The 22,737-nt window shown below is 54.6% G+C and overlaps 1 protein-coding gene across 1 annotated transcript in view; it reads right to left on the bottom strand.

Moving 5' to 3' along the window:
* The window catches only part of Myo18b (myosin XVIIIB), a 200,747-nt gene extending 178,319 nt beyond the window's left edge, over positions 1 to 22,428 (bottom strand). Inside the window, 15 exon segments of the mRNA XM_051162160.1 lie at positions 3,003 to 3,147; positions 9,284 to 9,353; positions 9,696 to 9,793; positions 10,696 to 10,733; positions 10,736 to 10,837; positions 12,550 to 12,748; positions 15,322 to 15,347; positions 15,350 to 15,497; positions 16,326 to 16,438; positions 17,656 to 17,722; positions 18,081 to 18,422; positions 18,494 to 19,146; positions 19,149 to 19,320; positions 21,771 to 22,118; positions 22,288 to 22,428. Of these exon segments, the coding sequence (XP_051018117.1) occupies positions 3,003 to 3,147; positions 9,284 to 9,353; positions 9,696 to 9,793; positions 10,696 to 10,733; positions 10,736 to 10,837; positions 12,550 to 12,748; positions 15,322 to 15,347; positions 15,350 to 15,497; positions 16,326 to 16,438; positions 17,656 to 17,722; positions 18,081 to 18,422; positions 18,494 to 19,146; positions 19,149 to 19,320; positions 21,771 to 22,118; positions 22,288 to 22,428 (2,662 nt within the window).
* Positions 22,429 to 22,737: the final 309 nt, after the last annotated feature.

Below are 22,737 nucleotides of genomic sequence, written 5' to 3'. Positions count from 1 at the left end.
CTGTCTGTCCTTTGTCCAGAACAGGGACCTGAGCCTGGAGCTCACCAGCATGTCCCTCTAAGTGAGGAATGATGCTGGTCAGGATGCAGGGCTTCACTCATTGAAGGCACAGCCACATGACACAAAGCCCACCAGGCCCTGTGTTACGAGACAGGGTGGAGACCAATGACCTTCATAAAAACAAAAGAGTTCCCGCTCTGGACACTCAGGCCTGTGACTGCTTCTGTGCTCCCCAGAACTGCATGACGGACCCACATTAGCCCACTGTTGTGTGTGTGTGTGTTTATGTGTCTGTTGCTTATGTATCTGTGCACCTGTGTACATGTGTGTGTGGAGGCCAGAGGTCAGCATGACGCATCTTCCTCAGTCTCTCCCTCACTGAACCTGGAGCCCACTAAACCCACATGGCCTAGACTGTCTGGTCACCAAGCTCAGGGCATCCTCCTGTTTCCATCCCCCTCCATAGGGTGTACAAATGAGAGCCAGTGCCCAGCTTGTGAAGCTGCTAGGGATCCAAGCTCAGGATCCCTATGGAGCCACCTCACCTCCCCAGCTCATTTTACAGGAAGAAAATCGAGGCTCAGAGCTCCCAGCAGCCACCTCTGAACTCTCGCCTATAGCAAGACCTCCAGGAAACCAGTGGAAGCCTCTCTGTTAAGAGCATCAATGCATGCCGTCACGCTCCGCCACTTCCACAAACCCCGCATCCAGTCACAAGATCCCACATCTTCCCACCCAGACCGTGATGGCTTCAAGTACCCGGATCCAGTCTCCCACTGCAAGCTGAGGCGGCACAGGCAGGATCCTACTTGATTAATGGAAATGAGCCTAATATATTTCAGAGCGATCTGTTGTGACACAAAGCAGAGACGTTTACACATGACTGTGGATTTTTAATAGCTGATTCTAGAACAACCCATTATGAAATCTTCCAAAGCAGAAAAATACAGTAAATCACGGGGCAGGGCCTCTGAGCATACCAGCAATGGCTCTCCATAAAATAACGCAGAGGGTGGGTAGAAGCGGGAGGCAGAAGGAGTTACTGCCGTAATCACGAGTTAATAAAATATTTATTGGCGTGGATTTCTCTCTTATCACCCGAGGCATGTCCGTGCGAGGGAAGCCCCTGGACGCACATCAGAGGGAATGCCCACCTGCCCCAGCAGAAGAGGGAGCTGAGCTGAGGCCCTCTTCACCACAGCAGGTAACTGGTGTCTAGCCCTTTCTAGTCTCCTGTCCAGCTGGAGGCAAAGAGCACACCCAGGTGGCATGGCAAGGCAGAACAGGTTGTCTGCTGGACCAGTCCACTGATGCTGTCACCTCCTTTGCCACCTTTTCCTCCTCCACTTCCTCTTCCTCTTCCTCCTCCTCCTCATCCTCATCATCACAATCATCACCACCATCATCATCCATTTCCTTCTCCTCCTCCTCCACCTCCCCTGCTTCCTGTCTTCCTTCCAAGGCAGTAGGGAGCCTCTTGCAGACAGCCCTCCCCATTGAGGACAGCCTGGAGCTGTCAGTCAAGGTGTCTTAGCCTATCAGAGACAAGAGGTGGCCAAGTGGGCAGTTCTGCCTCTTCCTTCTCTCTAACCCCCCAAGCATGGCCTCCACCACAGAGGCACTCACGACTGTCTGCTCTTGCCCGGGGACCAGTATGCTTAGAAGCTACAGAAAAGGACACAAGGACCCAAAAGAAAATGTGCATGACTACACAATGGAGGATAAAGGTGACCTCACCATGGGGATAAAGGTCAGGGCCACAGAGTGGACGGGAAGCTCCTCCCTAGAGCCTTCACGGTGCGTCTGCATTTAGCCTGCCCCAGACTCCTGGCACCCAGCACTGAGAGGAGAGGCTGGACTCCTATTATTTATGTCATCAAGATGGCGGGCCTTTGTCCCAGTACCATGGTAGGAAGAGAGACGAGAAACCACCTCAACAGTCCTCGTACTAACTAACATGTGAACAGGCAACGCCTGTTTTAAAGCGCTCGCAGGTGCACCAGAGACACCAGTGATGAGACACGGCCACCAAGCCGTCAATCACAGACCATGAGGACAAGCGATGGAACCAATATGCGTGGTGGGATCAGCCGTCCATTGCATGGGCAACCTCTTCTCAGAGCCTACGGCTGCTCTGGCCAGCAGGAGCCACTGGTAACTTAAAATCACATCCAACCCAGGGCTGGGGAGATGGCTCAGTGTGCAAAGTCCCTGCTACACAAGCATGAGGACCTGAGTTCAATCCCTACCACTCACGTGCACGAGCCAGGCTTAGAGGCCGGTTGCTAACCCAGAGCTGGAGAGGCGGAGACAAGAGGGCACCTGGGGGGCATCAGTCAGCTGACCCTGACCAGCCAGCTTTAGGCCAGTGAGAGACCCTGTCTGAAAACCCAGGGAGGACAACACCTGAGGAATCAGCCCTAAGTTTCTCTGTCCTACAAACACACACACACACACACACACACACACACACACACACACACACAAGCATATACACGCACACACATATGCACAAACACACATATGCATGTACACACATACATACACACCACACACACTAACTCACATGCACACATATATGCCACACACATATACACACACAAGCACAGACATACACACATACCACACACTCATGTACACATACGCGTACATACCATATACACAAACATGCGCACACACCTATGCACATACACACACCCTATATACACCCATACACCTATATACACACACACAAATTACAGACAATTCTAAATACAATTCCTCAGCCATGGGCTACGTTTCAGATCTCGACAGCCCTAAGTGCCTGGTGAACCCTGGGACAGACAGCAGAGGTGACAGGGTCACCATCAATGTGGCAGGTTCTCATGGACAGTGCGGGCTGCAAGGTCGCTGGGGAACCCTGACACAGCAGTGGTGACAGGAGGAGTCTGTCCCCGTCCTGCTGGGAGAGAGGCCGCAACAGACACCTGCAGCCACGGAGAGCTGGCAGAAGGAGACCCTACCTTTGCATGCCCCTGCAGCACCGAGGTGGTAGATGGACGCCAGCACCCGCCAAATGGCTCGCTGCTCACCCTCCGAGATGCCCAGCAGCTCCATGGCACCCCGGAGCTGGGAAAATGCAGCTGCCGCCTTCTGCTTGTCTTCAGGCTAAGGGAAGGCGAAAGAAGGGAAAGTCCGTCACTGTGGAGCGACTGGGATTCCCAGCCCAGAGCCGCGGTCAGCCCATGGGGCACACCGTCAGTTTATGACTGTAGTAAGTTACCCATGGTTAAGCCGGGCTGGGTTTGGCAGCCACGTCCAGGCTTCTGGGAAAGTTGTAAATGTCATTTGAGTCCGCTTTGGGGTGCAGGGTAGGTTTTATTTGTTCTGGAAGGATTTATCAGGGCTCTGATTTGCACTGCAGTCTGGTCTGGATGCTGAGATAAAGGAGCCCGAGCTTAAGCCTGGAGCCTCTCAAGGCAGGAGAGAAGGGAACGGAAAAGCAATGGGGTGTGGGAAGCGGGCTGCGAGGCTGGACCCCAGGTCTAAGCAGGGACACGGGATGTCACAGGGAGTGAGTGAAACTGGGATGGGAGCTTGAAGGGTAGCTGTGGGAAACCGACCAAATGAACAGACTAGAGGGCCCCACACATGAGCAAGGAGGTGACCGCGGGTGGCTGACCAAATACGGATCGAGAATTGGTTACTAGCAGAGGTGGCCGAGGTGAAGAAATAACACAGACAAGGCCTGAGACAGCGGGGCAGCCGGTCACGAGGGGCACAGGTGTAATTCTAAGGACCAACAGCTTCCAGCCAAGGTGGGTAGCCTGAGACAGCGGGGCAGCCGGTCACGGGGGGCACAGGCGTAATTCTAAGGACCAACAGCTTCCAGCCAAGGTGGGTAAGTGCTGAGACCTGACACACACCATCCCCCCCCCCCCGCCCGCTTCCATTTCTGGACCCCCAGCAGACATCACTAATCAATCAGGATCCCACAGCAAGCCAAGGAAGGCAGATTTGTTCCAGGACACCATTGTTTGCCACCTCACCCCAAGATCTACCTCAGAAGCTGAAAGTTTGCTGCTCCCTGTGAGACAAAGGGAAGTTGCCAGAGAATTTGAAGCAGAAAAGAATGCCCAATGGGATGTTTGTGGGTTATTGAGCGATTGAGCATCTTTGGTCATTTCTCTCTCTCTCTCTGTCTCTGTCTCTCTGTCTCTCTGTCTCTCTCTTTTCAGATTTATAGTTCCAATTATGTTTGACTGAATATTAAAATTAATCTGAAAGTCCTGTGTATGAGCCATCTGGCCAAGGACACACAGCCCAGAAGTCTGGAAGGCAAAGAGAAAGCGAGGCGGGAACAGGAACCGTTTTGTCAGTAAAGTGTCACAGCGCACAATGAGAGACTAATTTGTACCTGGTCCAAGCAGAGAATTAGGGTGACACAGTGCAGGGCAGCCTGTTAGAGCTGACAGGTCCTTGAATTTTGTAGAGTTTCATGGCCAGAAAGGGCACAGCATATGGCAAAGGCCACGCAGCCAGTTAACTGCAGACACAAGACTAGAGGCATCCCTGACTCCCGCCCATGGCCTCTTTCTTTCTGCTCCGGCCACCCCAGATAACTGAGAGACACACAAGGGTCCTCGGCCAGTTGGAACGGCACCAAGGCCGGTGGTGGCGTTGGGAGACTCGCCCTGGAAGTGTTCCAGTTACCAGCAGAAGCATGCCCCACCGCTCTGTCATGTTTCTGGGCCACCACAGAACCACAAAGACCCTAGCAACCAGGAGCTGAGCCTAGCAACCGCAGCTGCTCCGCCACAGCAGACAGAGGGAGGAAGACGCCTCACAACAAGGGCTCGGTTATTTATGAGATTTCAAAGGAGCGGGGAAAGGACACGTAGAGGACAGATCGTGAGATTATCCCAGCTCCCGATGTCAGCAAGGAGCCCTGGACTCTGAGTAACATGTAGAACCTGTCACCCACCACTTGGCTGTCATGAGGGAAGATGGGGGGCATTCCCAGAAGCCCCACTCCTTTCTCTCCTCTGCACCCACATCTCTTTGGAAACTGAGAACGTGAATTTAAAAGGTGATATATTTCTGTCAAGTGTGATGATGGTTATATAGGGCCCGTTGTTCTTTAAGCAACTCTGAATAACGCCCCGACCGATCTGCTCTTGGGTGAAAACTGTGAAGCTGGAAGTATGTTGGATGAGTGTGTACATCGCTCCCAAGCAAAGTGGGGAGCAGAAGGAGAAAGGATACGTGGGAGGGGGTGAACCTAGAGCCCAGGGTGGGAGTACTACACAGCAAGGAACAATCCAATGAGGAGTACTACACAGCAAGGAACAATCCAATGAGAAGTACTACACAGCAAGGAACAAGCCAATGAGGAGGTCTACACAGCAAGGAACAAGCCAATGATACACTCGCCCATGTGTAAGGCTTCCAAACCCAACACAATCAAAGTCGTCACCCGGAAGGTTGCTCTTTGTCATCTATCGCTAGTTTTAAAATGTTTGAGACTTGGTAACTAGCAATGAACGTCTTCTCACAGGTGGCTGTCTGGGAAGTTAGGTGCACAGCACTGTACCTCATGGAGGACCAGGCTGCACCCTGACCCAGCAAAGTCATTCCTTAGTGGAACAGGAAAGTCCGGCTAGCTCAAGTCATCCTTCATATAAAACCACCAATGCTGTCATGGGAGCACCCACACTGTCATGGGAGCATCCACGCTGTCATGGAAGAACCCACGCTGTCATAGGAGCACCTCCAGGGCCTCACTGGGTCCTGAACACCTCCCAAAGTCCCTACTCCAGAAACCAGAGGCTTTAGGGGTTTAGTCTCCTACACCCTGGGTGCGTTCACACCACAGCAAGCAAGCAGTGTGTCAGCTACGTAAAGCTCAGTGAGAGAACTGTGGTTACAGGAGGGCTCAAGGAGCAGCTTGGACTAAAGGTGTGTGTGTCCATGTCTGTGGCGAATGTGTGTGTGTTAGGGTGTGTGTGTATATGTGTGTATGCACACGTGCACACATGTCTGTGGTGTGTGTGCCATGATCATGTGTGTCCATGTCTGTGTTGAATGTGTGTGTGTGATCATGTGTGTGTGTGATTGTGTGTGTGTGTGTGTGTGTGCCATGGCCATGTGTGTCCATGTCTGTGGTGAATGTGTGTGTGAGTGTGTTAGGGTGTGTGTGTGTATGTGTGTGTACACATGCACACATGTCTGTGGTGTGTGTGCCATGATCATGTGTGTCCATGTCTGTGGTGAATATGTGTGTGATCATGTGTGTGTGTGATTGTGTGTGTGTGTGTGCCATGGCCATGTGTGTCTATGTCTGTGGTGAATGTGTGTGTGAGTGTGTTAGGGGGTGTGTGTATATGTGTGTGTGTGTACGCGTGTGCACATGTCTGTGACATGTGTGCTGTGGTCATGTGCTCAGCAGCTTGCGTGGGCTAGAAGTCACAAGAGCTACTTCCCTTTTTAGCTGTCTCACTCACAGGGCCACACACAAGACCCTCAGAGCCCTCAGAGTTGCAGACAGAACCAGCTCAGTCACTCTCCTGCAAACCCACTCGGGGCGCAGGGGGGGGACTGAGGTACAGAGAAGGACAGACAACAACTAACAATAAAATAGAACCAATTTTTAAAACTCCAGACTTGTTCCTCTCTGGCTTTTCCTCTGGTCACAGCTGGCCACGGGAGGCAAGGCACGGTCAGCAAACCGACCATCAACACCACAGAGACACCACCTCACCCCCATGGGCCTTCTGTTGCCCCATTTCACTTTTACTTCACGTCATATGTTCATCTGTGACTTCATATATTTATGTAAAACCTAGGAGCCAGAAGTGCAGGGACCATCCGCTTCCCAGTGACGCCCTGAGACTGGCTTACTCCACTAAACCTGGCTGTCCTCAGTCACACCCATTTTCGCCTGCTTCCCCCTTGCAGCTACACACAATTCCATACGAACCCCACATTTTCTTTATCCATCTCTGTGTTGGTGGACACCCAGGCTGGTTCCAGAAGTAACTCTTGCGATTTGCTGAACGCTGGTGTGCCAGCGGCCCTGCGGTATGCGGACCACAGACCTCTGTGTCAATACCCAGCTAAGCTGCTTTAGTTTGCATATAATGGGTGTTTTGGTCTCTCATTTTTGGAGTTCATTTTGTATTCTAGACATGAATTCTAGATAATCCTCTGCCAGGCTCTGACACTCTGTAAGCCATCTTTTCTGTGTGTTCTCTGCTGTACAGAAGTCCCCACCCTGACCCCCACCATGGGGTCCCTTTGCCAGTGTCAGCCTTGTTCCCTGGGTGATGGGAGTCCTGCTGAGGGCTCTCCTCTAGCAGCTCCAGCATGTGGGCCTCACGTCGAGGTCTGTGGTACATCTGAAATTGGTTTTTGAGGCGTGAGCTTCAGTCTGTACATGGACACCCAGTTTTCCCAGCACCGTTGGTTGACGACGCTGTCTCTTCCCTGGTGTGTGCTTTTGGTTGGGAGTGCACAGACTCGTGTCTGGGTCCTCAATTCTATCCTGTCGATCAACACGTCTGTCCCGTGGTGTTTTCATCGCTCCGAATCTGTAGATTAAGTCTACATCGGGCGTGGCGACACCTCCCACAGTCCTGCTTTTGCCCGGGATAGCGCGCGTACCCGGGGGTCTGTTCTGCTTCTTTGTGAGTTTCAGAGTTGCTTTTCTGGGTCCTCGAGGAAGCTGGGATGGGATGCCTTGAGTCTGCAGGTGGCCTCTGTAGGGCAGCCGCTTACCACGTTGATCTGCCAAGCCCTGAGCGTGGAAGGTCTTTCCACCTTCTATTGTCTCCCTCAATTTCTCTCCTCAGAGTCTTAAGGCCTTTGCTGCCAAGGGCTTTAGCCTCCCAGGTTGTGTTAATTGTGAGGAGTTTGCTGTGGCCCAGGCGAATGGGACTGACTCCTTGATTTCTTTCTCAGCCGTCTGTCACTGGCTCCTGGGAAGGCTGCTGCCTTGTGTGTAATGTATGTGTCCTGCCCCTCTGCTGAGGGTACCTGTCCTCTCTGAGTGTCCCCATGCTACTCCTCCTTTTCCTGTTGGTGCCCTGTGTCAGCGTCTCTGTCTCGCCGCAGTCCTGGCAAAGACTCCCAGGCTGAGTGAGCACAGTGGAGCGCAGACAATTTGTCTTGTCCCACTCAATGGGTGACGGGTTCTAACCCCACAGCGTTTGATGGGACGCACTTCTCCACACCCGGGTCTCCTCGGGACTTTTATAGTGAAGGGATGTTGGGTTTTGTCAGAAGCCCTTTCTGCATCTGTTGAGAGGATCTTGGACCGTTGCCCTTGGTTTCCATTTGGGCAATGTATTATATTTATTGATCCGCGTACACTGAGCCATGCCTCAATGGCTGGCATGAAGACAGAGTCGCATGATGAATGATCTTCTCGATGTCCTCTCGGATTTAATTTGCAAGTACTTTATTGAGAACCCGTGCACCTATGCTCAGAAGGGGACTAGTGTGTAATGTCCTTTTGTTGTCGCTGCACCTCTATCTGGTTTGACTCCCCTTTACCTGGTGAGCTCCCAATTTCAGCCAGGCCCAGTGCACCCTGGCTATGCAGCCTTCCCTGACTGAGGCCAAACAATCTCCCTAAACCACTCTCTGGTGCGCACAGCCCCGCTTCTCCCTCCGTGTCTTCTCTTGTGTGGCCGCATTTCCCTACTACAGTGAAAAACCTCAGTGTCAGAGTCCTGACCTTTAACCCCAGCATCACCAAGGCTGAATGAAGGCAAAGAAGCCTGGAGAGCAACGTTAGAAATGAACCCGTGTGACCACCCAAGCAGGTTGCTCCCTTTCACAGGCCCTGGAGCAAGCAACTCCCAGGGCCCCCTCTGTGAGGCCCTCACCCCGACACCCTTATCCCTCCCCCTCCCACCCCGCATCCCCCTCCCACCTCTGCTCAGGACCATAAACAGTGCCCACCTTTCTCCATCCCGCCTCCATAGCGTCCCCTGCTGTCAGACTCAGGCAGAGCCATGCTAAGCACTCAGGTCTTGTTAGAGGCACTTGACAGAGCCAAGGGGAGTGGGGGTGGGGCGGCGCGAGGGACGACACCATGATTCAGATCAATGCCCTGTCCTTGTTCAGGGACAAGGCTCACTTTCTCAACCAGCCCAGACCCTACAAAGGCAGCCCCCTCTGCTCCCGCACGACTGCCACTGCCAACTGAGCAGAAGGAGACAGTGGGTCGGGTCACGGGACTACCCATCGCCTCCCACCCCAGCTGGCCCTGGGGACTGGGGAGCAGCCTGGAGGTAGGCACCTACCTCGACCACCACGCCCATGCGAAGGCGCTGCTCTCTGCCATCTGGTGCAGGTTCAGCTCCGTCCTGGAGGAGAGGATTGGAAGTGAGGGGTCTGCCACACCCCAAGCCACAGAGCGTGAGGTGTCCTAGTACAAGGCCGCACACAGCAGGCTGCACCTGGCATCCATCACTGTTTGGATCAAGGCCTCCCTCCTCATGACCCCACGCTTCAACCTCCCACAGTGAGAGAGAACCTGGGGTTCAGAGTGAGTTGAATGTGACCAGGCCCCTGTTACACTGCCCAGGGAACTGGGGTCAGAGGCATGGTAACTGGTACCCCAGCCCTCTCAGCTCTGAGCAGAACTTCACACTGGGCCCCTTTCAGACCGCTGCCCTCAGCTGGCCCAGCCTGTCCCAAGTACTCCCCTGAGATCGGCATCCAGTCCAGCTAGCAGCTGAGAGAAAACATCAAAGTTGCCTTCCCCTTGCGGCTGCCGGGCCACACGACTACTCTCCAGAAGCATCGTCTGTGAGGGGGAGGCGGGCTGTGTCATGATGGGATTCCGGGTCCTTCTGCCCAGATGTCGTCCCCCAAAGGCCCCACCAGGGTGTCCCACCCCCACACTCCCTGAGGCCTCACCACAGGGTGACCTCGCCAGCACCCCTGATTCAGAGGCACACAGGCAATCAGCCAAACTACAGGATCCTCCAGCTCCTGGGAAAGGCCAGAGAGCCGCCCTCACCGGGGTCTGCTAGCCTGCACCCAAGGATTGCCAGCAGAGCCAAGGCTTTAGTGGGTACTGAGGAGCCAGCTCTCCCTGAGCTGGGCAGTCAGCAGGTGTGTTTTGTGGTCAGCCTCTCTAATGCCCCAATCTTGTTTTCTGTTTAACTGGAATGTTGGAGAGAGGGATAGGCCATTGTGTCCCACACACGGGGACATGCGTCTGTGTGGACATGCGTCACCGGGTGCTTTTATAGCTGACCAACAAGCATCTGGATCTTGCCCTTTTTCTTTCTTTCTTTCTTTTTCTTTTTCTTTCTTTCTTTCTTTCTTTTTTATTTTATTTTGTTTTGTTTGTTTGTTTGTTTTTCGAGACAGGGTTTTCTCTGTGTAGCTTTGGCTGTCCTGGACTCACTCTGTAGACCAGGCTGGCCTCGAACTCACAGCGATCCGCCTGCCTCTGCCTCCCGAGTGCTGGGATTAAAGGCGTGCGCCACCACGCCCGGCCCTGGATCTCGCTCTTACTGTATAGCAGTCCTACCTCAGGGCCACACTAGCTCTGTTTTACTGCAGCTCTGCTAGCTTCTTTCAACACTGTGGGTGCCAAAGCCTCATAAGACCCTTGTCATCCCAGGGCGCCCAGCTGGAGATGTGGGTGCAGGCTGGCGACAACACCTTAAAGAGCCCTTGCCCACCCCCAAGCCTCACCTGGAGTTGAGCGGCTGTGACTCGGCCCATGGCATTGAGTCCAAGGACATCACCATGGCAAAGCGGGTGGCCCTACGGCTGTGGCCAGTGGACACACAGCCAAAGGCCCGGAGGACAGTGAAGGTGGCCCGGAGCTTCTCCACTGCCAGGAGACAGAGGGACGATGTCATGCAGGGCCACCTTTCTTGAGACCCATCCTACTCTCAGTTCCCTGTCATCTCTGAGGAGCCCCAGCTCAACTTTGAACCTCAGTCGCTCCATGAGTCCAGCAGTCGCCTCAGCCTTGAGGCAGAGACAATCTGAGTGAGTGACAGGGGTGTGGTGCCCCGGATCCTCCTAACTTCTTGCTAACATCTAAGGGCCAGCAGAGGGCCTAAAAATTTCTGAGTACCCATAATGCCCTGTTGCTGTACTGGGCACCTGGATACCCTCCATCCTATCTCCCACATTCACATACACAGCAGAGCCAGTCTGTGAGGGAATCTAGGCTAGCCCCACCCTTATCCCCAACCCAGTGAGGGAGTCTAGGCTAGCCCCACCCTTACCCAAAGGAGGAGTCTAGGCTAGCCCCCCTTATCCCCAACAGTGAGGGAGTCTAGGCTAGCCCACCCTTATCCCCAACCCAGTGAGGGAGTCTAGGCTAGCCCCACCCTTATCCCCAACCCAGTGAGGGAGTCTAGGCTAGCCCCACCCTTATCCCCAACCCAGTAAACTAAGTGCTAGCTAAGAGCAACCACAGAAGGGGGCGGGGGCTGGGGAGCAGCAAGCGCAGCATCTAAAAGAAACCCAAAGGGGCTCTTTGCGAAGTGCCCAACAGAGGGACAAACGCTTCAGGTGGCCCATCCCCGGAAGTGGTAGTGGTGTGTCCCGGGCAGGGCTCTGGCTTAACAGAGCACAGAGCATAGAAAGCACTCGCATGCTGCAATGGTAGCCACGCAGCCACTGCCATTGGGGTGCGGCACTGGTGGGTCCTGGGGGGCAGCCAGTGTCCTCAGGGTGAACAGACACCATCCTCAGAGGGAGTGAAAGATGCTAGTTTCTCTAGAGTATGCACACGTGTGCGTGCACGCGCACACACACACACGCGCACACGCGCACACACACTCACACGCGCACACGCACACGCGCACACGCACACGCGCACACACACACGCACGCACACACACACGAGTGTATATGTGTACTTTCTGGATAAGCATGTGTGTGTCAGAGAGAGAGGGCGGGGTGGGGGGGGGAAGGGAAGGGGAAGAAGAGACGGCTCCGTGGAGACATTAAAGTGTGGCTGAGAATTCTAATTAACCCCCCTGGTTTTCGAATATTATCATAATAGCTATCTCCCAGTCCTTGTTGGAAGAGGGCCTGGCTGTGACCACTGCCGTCACTGTTGACCCATCGTTAACTGGCGCTCCGGCATGCTTGCCCGGCACCTCCCTGGCCAGTGCTGCAGTACTCTCCAGCATGCTAGCCTTCTGCAGCCCCTCTGGCTCTCAGCTCTGCTTTTGTCTGCTCAAGGACACACACTCCAGAGGGACTGTCAGTCTGTCTTGTGGCATCCATGGCTCCCAGCAGGTGGCAGCCAAGCTTCGTGTTTCTAATTGTTGCAGCCAGTGACAACTGCCCACTGCAATGGCCACCAGTGTTGGAAGAGAGGTGCATCTTTGTCCTGGGAGAGGTGCTCAATGGAGCAGCGGCTCCCTGGGTCAGTAGCCAATGCAGGGCCCTCGCCTAGCGGTGCTCAGTGAATGGCAGCTGGACAAAAGTGGAGAAGAGCCACCCGGGATCCCCCAAGACACCCAGGACCCCCACATCTCCCCTCCCTATCCCCTTCCAGCTGTCACCTAGAAGCCACCATACCTGACACCTTGCTGTCCACACTGCCTGCCATGGCCACCAGGTGTTCCAGCACCTGCTCACAGCAGGTGGTCTTCCCGGCCCCACTCCGGCCCAGTGCCACGATGCTCTGATCTCTCCTCTGACTCAGCAGCGCCCAGTAGGCACGCTGGGCAAGGGACGTGACATGGGCAGGAAGGCCATCCTGGCGGCCTCGGGGTACCTGCCAGAAGATGACAGGCATTATCCTTCTGCCAGCCTGCAAGTGTCACCCCCAGCTGGCTCACCAGGACTCCTGGGCAACCAATAAGCTCAGTAAAGGCTCAACCTAGAAGGGGTTCATTGTATTTGTTAGTTAAATCATTGAGTAGAACTCGCCTGTAATGAGGTAGCTGGAAAATTTGGCACAATTGATTGGTTATATTGAGCATGGAAACAGGGAATGGCTATCAATTAGTGATGTCTGCCATGGAAACAAACTGAGCCATCTCCTTGGCCAGGAAACTAATTGTAAACAGTAACTGCTGGGTTCCGATGAAAATGTGGAACAAACAAGACCATCAGACAACGCGGGTGGGAGCTGCATGACACTGTCACTGCAGAGCCCAGCGTGGAGCTTCCTCCACAGAGAGGTGAGGTATATCACCTGCACCACTGCTCTGTGGAGGGCCATGCAAGCAGTGGACAGGCAAACTGAGTACAAGCTGGGCTTCATCAAACCGGTGTTAAAGGGACAGAGAGCTGGGTGTGGAGGTGCAAGCCTGCAGTTACAGCTACTCCTGAGGCTGAGGCAGGAGAATTGCTAGGCCTGCCTGGGCTACAGAGGGGGTCAGAGTCAGCCTGGACAAGCCAGCGAGACCATCTCAGAATGTTCAAACAGAGGGCCTGGGTGTGACTCAGTGGTACACCACTTGCCTAGTGTGTGTAAGAGACCCTGGGTTCCATCTTGAATACTCTTAACCATGAGACAGACAGACAAATGGACAGACAGATGGGTAGGGGAGGGGATGGGGGAGAATGATTGAGCCACCTGCGCTCTGGTGTATAAAATTTTCTAAAGCCCAGGATGGTAAGGACCAGGGGACCCAGAAGAGAGTGAGCAGCCCTCTCCATGCTACACAGGGTCAAGGAGAAGGAGGCCCTCTGTTTTGTCAGGTGACCTTGATGGAGTCTACACGGAACCACCTTTAGAGACGAGAGGCGGAGGAGGCAGCCGGGCATGTGGGAGGCCTAGAAGGAATATGGAAGTCCAAGGCCCCGAGGCCCCGTAGTGACCACTGGGCCCAGCGTCCCCTTGCCTTTCCTCCCGAGACTAGAAGGCTCTCCTCATAGGTCTGACCTCTAGGTTGGGGGGAACCAAGCTGGAGTGGCCTTGCCCCACACTAAGCCTTGTATTCTAGACCACTTGGAGCTAGCAATTAGTAAGTTCTTAATACAGGAGTCATGGGGCAAGGGCTGCCCTACAGCGACACAGCCTCCGAACCCGGGGCATCCAAAGATCCTGGAGCCTGGAGAGCTGCGGTCACCCCAGAAGTGGGTTCATGAGCAAGCCTGCGTGTGGAGAGTGGAGGGCGCAGACTCACACCCATGGGCACCCACGGGCTTACACTGATGTGTTGGGCCTCCAGCAGTGTACATGGCAGCACCCCCAGAGTCTCCTCAGCTGCACCCCACATTCACATGTGTGCTCACATCCACGGACACTTCAACGTGTTGCTACCCAGAGGGAGCCTCTCTGTGTGCTGAAGCCACCCAGCCCAGACTCAGCCTGTTCTCCCCGCAACCCTCGCCTGTTGGTGGCTGTCTAGGGACCAGAGGCTGACTGGGACAGGTCTCATATGAGACTTAAGAGGCAGGAAGGCAATGAAGCCCACCCAGTGCCCTTAACAGAGAGGGCCAGGGCAGTGCCACTCAGGACACCAGGCCTGGGTGACAGATGGGAGCCAAGGTTAGGGAGCATCAGGCCTCTAGAGGTCTGTGCAGCCTCCACAAGGTGGAGATAGTACGCAGAGGATGCAGTTGTACACCGGCCCCATATCCGCCATCCCCCTGCCTATCTGTTTGCTTTTGTGAGTCCAATGACCTGCGACATGGGCCCCCCCTGACTGGCTTCTTCCAGTCCCGTCCTTGCCCACATGGGCCCAGGCCACTCTGGGCACTGTGGACTTACCATCCGTGGCCTGACTTCTCCTCTCCCGCCCCCCTCCCAAAGCCCTCAGGGCAGCAGGGTTGGCATTTCCTCAGAGCCTTACTGCGAACAGCTCCTCCCAGGGATGGGTTCAAAGGGCATGGGTGTGATCCAGGACTGTCCACCAGGTGGCGCCATGAAACCTGTGCTTTCATTCATAATCTCAACCTCCTCACCTCCCCACCCGCCCGCCCCCAAAAGCCTTTTTCTCCACTTAATGGATAACACACAGAAGCAAACAGAGCTTCTGTCTCCACATGGGTGTGGTTGTGTGAGACTTCAGAGAGTGTAGTGCATGTTATGAGCTTGGAGGACCCACAGCCTTTGTCCCAGCTTCCTCTGCTTGCATGTCTGAAATGGCACTCCGGGTGGGTGCTGGGAGGGTGTCCAGGTGGCAGTCTGGGTAGGTGTCACTGGTGTTTAAAGCCACCTGGGCTTTGGACGGGGCTCAGCACTCCCCTCTAGGGGGAGGGGACTACATGGTCCTCAGTGCTTGCCGCTGAGCAAAGCTGAGACTTCCCCAGGGTGCTGAAACCATTTTCCCCTCCAATGCCCAAGAGAGGAGATGTCTGCCTGTCTCTGCTGCCTCCACCACAGTCCCACCTCACCTTCCCTGAAGAGGGCACTGTGGTCATCTGGGCTTCAGAGCGATCAGGTCGGGTCCCGAGCAGGTGTGCAGCAGCTGAGCCCGGTAGCGCTGCAGAAGCGTGTTCAGGACGCTGGACTCGTTGACGCTGACCAGAGAAGCCAGATCCTCGGCCTGGTCCAGCTCGGAGGGGTTGGCCTGCAGACGTTCACACAGGATCTCTCCTCTGGTTTCCTTGTGCCCTACCCCACCAGCACCACCATGCATAGACAGACTGCCTGCATGCATGCGTACATGTGCCCACACACTGCTCGGTCTTGTCATTTGAAAGGCATGTGACAAAAGAGCGGCACACAGGGGAAGTGACAGCCCCTCTCCTTGTCCCTACAGGTATCTTGGATGCACTGCCCTGTGAGGCTGATGTCTCCAAGACAGGCCAAGTAAACCCAGAGTGCATCATGCAATGGCTTCCGATGGACACATGTCCCTTGCTATCATCTGCTTTTTTTTTTTTTTTTTTTTCTTTAAGTCTTAGAGAGGAATACTAGACAAGCCCTGTGACACCCAGGGATGGAAGTCAATGGCCAGCCACCTCCTTTACCAAAGCTCACTGTGCTTTGGTCCTGTAGAGGGTAGGCATAGCCCCCTAAGAGAAAGGCTGATGCCCAAAGCACAAGCCGTTGGAACCGATGCTTCAATGGTAACCTGCCCATTCAACTGAGCTCCCTGGCACCCAGGGTGAAAAGGGAAGCAAGTCTGTAGAATGATTTTCACAAAATAAAGAACAATCTCTTGCCCAGGTCATCAGAACTATAGGAACAGGACCCAGCAAGCCTGTCTTCACAAAGAGGCTGAAAGATACAGAGAGTGACCCACGGTGAAATCCCACCAGCAGAGCAATGAGCTCCATGGGGTTTCCCCACAAGCTCTCCAGGCACTGATGTTCATATGTAGGCAGGGTCAGGGAAACCTCTTGCAGGGGTGGGGACAGAGGAGACAGAGCAGTGGTGGGGAGGGGTGACTCACTCGGTGAACCAGCTCCTCATCCACCTCGGTGACAGTCTTGTCAGCATCGATACAAAGCCGCACCCTCCCAGCTGGCAGGTCAGCTGTCCCCTCGTCTGGTTTGAGCACTGTTGCTGTGTGGGCAGCCAGAGACAGGAGAGGAAGGGAGGGGAGGGGAGGTAGGGAGGAGAGGGGAGGGGAGGGGAGGGAAGGGGAGGGAAGGGGAGGGGAGAGTCTCTGAACCAAGAAGCTGGAGACAGAACTTGGGATAAGCTGAAAAATTCTATTGAAGTTCAGTTCATATAAAGGACCTCAACTGTGACCCAGTAAGCCCAGCATCCTGTGGGTCGAGACCCCTTTGGGGTGTCAAATGGCCCTTTCACAGGGGTCACTAAGACCATCGGGGAAAACACAGATTTTACTTACTATTCATAACAGCAACAAAATCACAGTTATGAAGTAGCAATGAAAATAGCTTTATGGTTGGGGGCCGTCGCCACAGCATGAGGAGCTGTATTAGAGGGTCACAGCAGTAGGAAGGCTGAGAACCCAGGCTGTGGGGGACAAAGGCTAAGTCTGATTTACAGGGCCCCTCAGAGGGTGGGGTCCCTGACCCATCCCACACCCAGGTCAGGACAGGATGGTAAGGTCCCTTCCACCTCCATGGCAGGCAGTACAAATGGATGCCGATCCTCTGGAATGCAGGATCACTTCTTTTTTTTTTTTTTTTTAATGTACTTTTTACATTAATTAACTTATTCAGATTACATCTCAATTGTTATCCCATCACTTGTATCCTCCCGTTCCTCCCTCCCTCCCACACCCACTCTATTCTCCTCTCCTAGGAGGTCCATGACTGAGGGGGACCTCCTCCCCCACTTTATGGTCACAGGCTATCAAGTCTATCTTGGTAGCCTGCTTATTCTTTCTTTGAGTGCCACCAGGGCTCCCCACCAAGAAGAGGTTGTCAAATATGGGGCACCAGAGTTCATGTCAGAGTTAGTCCCTGCTTTCCACATAACTGTGTAGAATGTCCTGTCCGTTGGCTAGATCAGAGTAGGGGTTTGATGTTTACTGCTTGTATTGTCCTTGGTTAGTGCAATAGTTTGAGCAGACACCCCTGGGCCTCATCCACCCGTTGGTGTGGCACTAGCCTCTCTAGTCAGCAAGCAAGGGCTCCAAATGGGGACTTTCTCTGCCCACTGGCAGCCTCAGGTCCTACCCTCATCTGGCTCCTCCTCCTCTCCCTCCTTGGCCCCAAGAGTAAAACAAAACTGGCTGAGGCCTGGTGGCAGGAGAGACAGGAAACCAGAGTGGGACGCCCCCTCCCAGCCGGCCTGAGGCCACTTACCGAGTGTGAACCCGTCCTTCTGCACCAGCCAGACTTTCTGTGCCTCGTACCACCTGTCCTCGGAAGCCTGGGCACAAAAAGAGCGTCATCTAACCATCAAATGCCACCAGCCTGGGGCTTGATGTGGGGAGCCCTGACTTGGAGCTTCTCACGAAGCCAGCAGGGATCTCAGGCTTCTAATGGAACCCCGGGCACGGCTTGAGAATCTACACGCAGTGTCGCTGCAGAGAACTGTGGGTGACATAAGACACCGCAAACACTAAGTAGCGTTTGGAGGGAACCAAGGGAGAAGCCTAGCCTGGACAGAGGCCCCAAGGAGCCCAGGGGCCTAGCACTTCAGAAGAGTGTTCTGGGGAGTGCTGAGCTCTGGCCTGCCCTCTGCCCCCTGCAGCCATCCCTCGGCTCTGGGGTCCACAGTCCATCACCTGGCTGGAGTCTCCTCCGCTCTGGTCCCCTCTTCTTGGGTCCTGCAGGACCGGCTCCTCCTCCACGGACCTTGGCAAAGAAGGCCTTTCCATGCCGGTCTCCGAAACAGACTCTATATGAGTTTCTGCCTGAGGCTCCAAGACATCCACTTCGTCTGTGTGCGCACGAGGCTCCTCAGCCCCTGCACTTGGTTTTTCTGGCTGGTCCTCCCTCCTTGCAGCCTCTGCCAATGCTCCCTTCGTAGGTATCCCATCTGGGGCCTTGCACCTTTCCTCGGGACTCTGAGTCTCTGCTGCGATCCTGGGCAGTTCCAGGGGTTTCCCTGGTGTCTCCAGCTTCTTCTGAGGTCTCCCACCTTTTCCATCTTCCCTGGAGGCCCCTGCTGCTGCCCCCCGGGCTCTGCTGGCTGCACAGAGCCCCTGTCTACTGCCTTCTCATCCCTACTGCTCTGCCGTTCACTTTCTCTGTTCTTGCTCTGAGGACTGTCCCACTTGCTCCTTCGGCCCAGGGAGCCTCCCCACTTCCTTATGGGGACTGGGGGCTCAACAGGTCTCGCTTTATGCCCTGCATCCTTGGGATCACCCCCCTTTTCCATCTTCTTCAGAGGACCCCCTCCTTCTACCTCTGCCGTTCCCAGCTGCCCCTTGTTTCCTGCCTCCTGGCCCTGGGACCTGGTCCCCCGCTCCTCTGTGCTCTGGGAGTCACCTTCTTCTTGCTTGTTGGTCTGGGGGTCCCGGCTCCCCTTTCCCTCTGTGCCCTGACACGTCCCACCTTTTGTGCCCTGGCCTGTGTCTCCAACACCTCCAGTCTTTGCCTTCTCAGGCGTGGAGGCCTGGGAGCCACAGGGAGTCCCCGTGGTTGCCCCTCTCTTTGTCCCTCCAGTGTCTTTGGCTGGGGCTGGGGTCTTGTCCATGGGGGCATCACGAGGTTGGATTCTCTGCTCCGGCTTGGCCAACTCTGGATCCAGCTTGGCCACCATCAGCAACACGTCACCCCTCCTCACGCCCCTCTTGAGGGGCAGTGTCCTTTTGGCCGGCGTTCCCGTGGGATGTGACTCCTGCGGCATCTCCCACTGGTGCCGGTCACAGGCACGGAGTTCTTGTCACCAGCCCCTGGAGTTTCCTTGTCTGGAATGTCTGGGCTCTTCTGAGTGGCAGATGAGCTGTCCTGGGAAGTCTGGCTTCCGGGCTTGGGGACATTGTTGGTCTTGTTGGTTTGGTTAGCGGGCACTTCTGGGGTCTAGGAAAGAGACCACAATGCACTTAGCTGCTGCCTGACTTAGGAGCAGCCATTGGTTCCCAGGTTCACCCGTCCAAGGAAACCCTAGCCTTTCTGACATACTCACAGTCTGGGCTTGGCAGTGTGCCAAGGACAACAGGCTCAGGGGAAGGAAGGTAGACTTGGGGGTGCTGCAGGACCAAGTTTAACTCCAGCTCTGCCTCTCTTCCTTGCTGTGTGGCATTAGCTAAGTGCCTTCCTGACTCTGAACCAGTTTCTTATCAATACTATGTGGATCATCAAGCCCTACCCTGGCTGGGCGTAGTGGCACACGCCTTTAATCCCAGCACTCAGAGGCAGAGGCAGGCGGATCGCTGTGAGTTCGAGGCCAGCCTGGTCTACAAAGTGAGTCCAGGACAGACAAGGCTACACAGAGAAACCCAGTCTTGAGGGGAAAAAAAAGAAAAGCCCTACCCTGCTGGGTGGGTATCAGGGCTGGAGGTGGCCCAGCACACAGTCCGCCCTGCAGACCTGTTTTTTGTTTGTTTGTTTGTTTGTTTTTAATTCTTATTCTACCCATTCTGAGATCTGCAGTGGGAGCCACATCCCCACCATGGCTCTGACGCTGGGCGGATGTGACTCATAATCCCCTATCTTCTGTGAGCTTAGATTTTTGCAGGGTAACTATGAAAAGGTCTTCTGGAATCCCAGGGGGCTGGGGGGCGGTGACGCAGAGGGCAGCTTTCACTCCTGCCACCTGGGTTCTCAAACCTACTGTCCACTCTGCCCAACCTCCTGCCCATCTCCCACCCATCAGCCGATTGTCATTTTTACAACCGATCAGGGCACTGTTGTCCACCCCAAATCCTCAGGAAATGCATTTGAACACACCCTCAGTGAGGTTCCACCAAGCCTTTTCTGGGGTCCGTTTGTCTCTGCTCACCCTATGTTCTAGCCACACGGGAGACCTCCTAGCTCTGGCCCTTCCACGTCTCCTCATGTTTGCTCATGCTTGTCCTAACACCAGCAGGCACGCCTTTCTCCACCCACCACCACCCCACCCCACGCTACCATCCCCTACCCCACCCCACCCCCCCCCATTTACTCTGTTTCCTGTACCTCACCTGCCTGCTCCCCAGGGCAGCTCCAGAGAGAGTGCTTTTCATGGCCCCAGTTCAGCTTCTATCTGCTCTATCTGGTCTTGTGACCTTGGGGAAAAACGTCTTGGCCTCTCTGGGCTTCAGTCTCCACCTCTGATGAATGAGCACATCTCCTGTCCTCACTACTGCACTGTCTTAAACAGGCCACAAGCACTAAGTGAGCGTTGGTTAGCGATGGACAGGAACACTTTACACGACCTCTTCCCTGTCCACAAGGTAAGCTATGGCCTCTGCCTATGCTTCAAGTCAGGCAGGAGCAGGCATCAGGGCCAGGCACCTGTCACCCTCTTCCATGAGACCCATCGGTGAGAAGCCCCTATCATTAGACAGGTGCAAGCGCAGCGTGGTGCCTGGCATGAGTGAGCTGAGGAGGAGGGAAGAAAGGAGCCTACACCTGGTTTTGTAAATCCCCTGACCTACCAGCCCTGCCATCACTCTTTGCCCCGAAGGGCGCTAAAGAGGCAGCTGGAGCCGGTGGTCTGTGCCTCACACAGGGATACTCCCAAGGTGCACTGCACTCTAAGCCTATCTTCCTGGTATCCATCCTTGGCACCCTGCCCAGGCTTTTGGGGGCGTCTCTGGATATAGGGTTAGATGAAATTAGGGATGCGACACTGGCTGTTCTATGGACTAGTTTTGGATGATGATGCCCTCTGGTACCACACAGAACAATGACAGTTCTGCAGTGGACACGCTACCAATCCAAAGAGGCATAGATGGAGTTGAGTAGGCACCGCACTGGGGATCTCCTGGCTGGGATTAACCTTATAGTTATTGAATCATGGATGTTCAAAGAGACGGGGAGGGGCTGAGAGCTCTGCAGCTGGAGGGCACTAGGGCGGGGTGGGACCACCAGCTCCTGTCCCTGACTCAGAAGGATGCCAGTAAGTGATGCGCCAGGATCTTTTCTGCTTTAATGAATAAGCTGAGACAGGCCCAGCGTCTAGGCCTTAAACCATGGCCACTCAGGAGGCTGAAAAGGGGAGGAGGAGGAGGAGGAGGAGTCTGAGCGGTACACAGAGCTGAGTGAGAGGCGGCTGTGGCTGTTGAGGAGTTCCCAGCTGAACAAGTCATGTGATCAAATGAACACTGTGTGGCCTCAAGAGAAACAAGCAAGGGGGAGTAAGGGAAAGTAAAGCAATATGGTGGGCAATCAGAGATGGGTTTCTCAGATTGCATAGGAGCTCGACAGAGCAAGTAGAGAAAAACAACAGGGCGGTGGGACCAAAGATGGAATGGCTGACCCAGGATGGAGGGTGTGAAGGGAAAGGCACCCAGCGCCTGCCCCAACCCATGTCATGCCGCCGTTACCTCTACTTCAGGAGTGGTGAGTGCTGCCTCTTTCCTCCGCCTGGCTTCCTTGGACTCTTTCTCTGTCTCTCGAACCAGCTGCTTGATGAAGCCCCCAGGGATGACTGAGAACAAGGGGGGAGGAGAGGATGGAGGGGGGCTCTTGTCCTCTTCTCGAATCTGTGTGTGGAAACGAAGAGAGAGCTGGGAGTGAGCCCACAGGGCCAGGGCACCCGCCAGACAGTCTAAGATGCAGCCTGGGCAGAGCCTAGGGGGCAAGCATGAGCGAAGAGTGGAAAGGCTCTGAGGGACCCCAGGAAGCTGAGGTGGTGTGGGGAGATAGAACAGGTGGGCCCGTGACAGCAGAGCCTATGTAGGAAACTGCGGCTTTGGGAGGGGGCTCTTTCCTGCTCTTAAAGCAGTCTGAGATGTCAAGGGGGTGGCTCACACACCAAGCTCCCCACCTCCAGTGCCTCTGGCCCCAGGGAGGCATTAGAGAAACTCCAGAATATGTTCTTCCCACTCAAGATAGGGATACTCCCACGGTGCACTGTGCTCCCAAGCCTGGCTCAGTGCCACCTATCAGCTTCTTGAAGAAGCCTCCTGGGGACTCGGAGTCAGATAATAGATCATCCCTGTGTGCCAGGACCACAGCAATGTGGGAAAGACCCTTAGCCATGGCCTGTGCTGCTGGTTTTCTGTCTGTGGGTGCTATATCCCTGGATCTAACCAACCACGGACGAAAGATTTAAATTGATGATAATAATAATAATAATAATAATTAATAATAATAATAAAACAACCAACAACAATAATAATAGCCTATACAAAGTGGGGGAAAGGGACAGGAGGGGAGGGAGAGCAGGGAAGGAGAGGGTAGCAGGGACAAAAGAGCCCTTAAGGCATCCTATGGAGGGCTGGAGAGATGGCCCAGAGGTTAGAGCACTGACTGCTCTTTCAGAGGTCCTGGTTCAATTCCCAGCAACCA

The sequence above is a fragment of the Acomys russatus genome, chromosome 19 (genome assembly GCF_903995435.1).
Source record: "Acomys russatus chromosome 19, mAcoRus1.1, whole genome shotgun sequence".
In the NCBI taxonomy this organism is placed as follows: domain Eukaryota; kingdom Metazoa; phylum Chordata; class Mammalia; order Rodentia; family Muridae; genus Acomys; species Acomys russatus.
Note: the sequence above shows the minus strand (reverse complement) of the source record. Positions and strands in the feature narration are given on the sequence as shown.